Source organism: Primulina tabacum, chromosome 11 (genome assembly GCF_025594145.1).
Source record: "Primulina tabacum isolate GXHZ01 chromosome 11, ASM2559414v2, whole genome shotgun sequence".
Classification (NCBI taxonomy): domain Eukaryota; kingdom Viridiplantae; phylum Streptophyta; class Magnoliopsida; order Lamiales; family Gesneriaceae; genus Primulina; species Primulina tabacum.
In genome coordinates, this window is record NC_134560.1 from 31,827,411 (window position 1) to 31,829,711 (window position 2,301).

General features: G+C 41.0%; 1 protein-coding gene across 1 annotated transcript; it reads right to left on the reverse strand.

Annotated features, from left to right (window-relative positions):
• Positions 1 to 313: 313 nt before the first annotated feature.
• On the reverse strand, positions 314 to 2,055 carry LOC142518600 (xyloglucan 6-xylosyltransferase 2-like). The gene has a single exon (XM_075621391.1). It carries the CDS (start codon positions 1,838 to 1,840, stop codon positions 455 to 457), a length of 1,386 nt encoding a protein of 461 aa, XP_075477506.1. The 5' UTR covers positions 1,841 to 2,055; the 3' UTR covers positions 314 to 454.
• Positions 2,056 to 2,301: the final 246 nt, after the last annotated feature.

Consider the following 2,301-nt stretch of genomic DNA (forward strand, 5'->3'; position numbering starts at 1 on the left):
TGTTGTATTGAAAAATGTTGAAATGACATCGAAAAATAATGACGTATCAAATGTCAAGTAATTTGAACCAAAATAAATAGAAATTAAAAGAATGTACCAAATAATTGAAATTTGAATATTTAATTAACCAAGCTCAAAAAATTAGTTGAAAAAAAGTTATTTTTGTATGAAATATTCAATCAGCTAGATGAGTAAAACATGCATTTTTCAACCAAACAAGTGATAAAAGTGTGCATGCATCTGTCTGTCTTTTAATTTCACCAGAAGACTTGAGAGCAAAAATATTCAATATAATTTTTCTATTCAAAAGTAAACCGATAAACAAATGGAATATATCAAAAAATACAGTAACTACAACCTACAGAACTATAATAAGAAGTACTACAAATGAGCCAAAAAAGTTGTTCTGGTAAACACACAAGGAATTCTTGATCTCAATAGGCCTTTTACCCATTCAATAAGTCGACAATCTTACAGATTTGTATGCAGGGTGAATCAATCCAAGATCATCCTTCATCTCTAATGGCTTGCTCGTCTCGTTTCGAGTTCTGCTCACTTTCCTACTCGCAAGCGTCTTATGCGTAAAACCATACATCTGCAGAATCTGATTGTCCCCGAAATTGAATGCGCGATCCATCTGTTTCAAACACCTTTCGACAGGATAGTCGCCGAACTTCCCACAAGGTTTGCAACCTACGAAATGTGTCACCAATGGCCACCGGTAATCGCCGAAACCAGGGTGATAACTATCCATCATTTCCTCGTACCTATCCACCAAAAAACCCCAATAGCCATGCAAGAAATATGTACTCTCGAAGTAAACCTTGTCACCCCACTTATCCTTCTGCGTGGTTAATATATATACCATAGCAGACTGATCATCAGCTTCGAACACCGGCCTATCTTTCAACTCTCTGGTTAAAAGTTCTCCGAACTCTTCCCTCACCTTTCCTTTCGGCCCCATCGGCGCCAGCGTGTCGAGAAGATCCAAAGACCACTGGCAGTTCCTTAACAAGAAACTACCAGTGTTCAGTCCGATCCAGTTCTTATTTTCATAAACCTCATGATCCCAACCGTGAAGTACGATATTATAACCCTTGTACCTCTCCCAAGGCAACTCAAAGACCATATCTGTGAACATTGCATCACTATCCATCCACCACAGGAACTCCACTTCCGGATGCGACAACAAAAGTTTACGAATCAACGGTAGTTTCGCCCAAAACCCGGCCATCTCTGCATCTAGCAAGGCCATATTGTAAAAAATCTCAATCCCATGTAGCTTACAGTAGTCAATCTTGTTCTTGATCGATTTCAGCAAGTAATGATCGCCAACCGGGTTCTCGCACGGCTTGGGAGACGAACCCGTGACCAGTAAAACCCTGGGCTTCCTTCGAGCGACAAAATTGGGAAAATTTGGATTCCGCCTCAGCCATAGCCCTCTCATTCGATCCCAATTATCAATCTTGGGACCTAAAATGTATGGCTTTGAAGGATCACGTTTAAACTCCTCAAAACCATCATCCTCGTCTTTGAAAATTCTCCTTGCATCAAAGTTGGCATAATAATGGCTCCCACTTTCCCCGCCAAAGAGGGATTTCACCCGCCGGCCATGCGAAGCCGCTTCCAAAACACGCCGGGGCTCGAATCTCCTGCGGACGTAAGAGAAGGTTTCCCGGATCTCGTCCAGGTCTTTTTCCGGAGTCCCGAATTTCCCGGCACCAAGACTTCCGCGTAGAACTATCACGGTAAGAAACAGGCACAGGAGCGTGACCTTACAGTTGCGCGAAATCCGATTGACCTGCCGAGCTCGGCGTTGGCTAAGGAACCGCTCTAGCATGGCGGGTTCAAATCCTCGTTGGCGATTAATTTGATGGGAATATCATGGTTTCAAAACTGTAAGCTTCTTAATTTCCATGGATCAATACTGGACGTGGGACGTTGAGGTTAAGGATTTGTTCTTTCATTCAAGTTTTATCGCAGAAAAATGGGATCTGGGAGAATGGATATGGAGGAAATTTTCACGTTGAGATGGGTTTTCTGAGGGAAAGCGGAACTGTGATAAGTATCCGTGGACGAGGTGAAGCTATTTCAGACAGGAATTGTTTATATACATTTTCGTTGTCTTTAATTTCAAATTCCCCCTTCAATTATATATCTCATACCCATTTAACCCCAATTAGTTTATGTATCACACTTTTGCATTATTTTAGCCAGAGTGTAGATGCTGTCTCTATATTTTGTTGCATGCAAATTTCTTTAGTATTCACTTCATTCATTATTATATCATTTATTCAATAT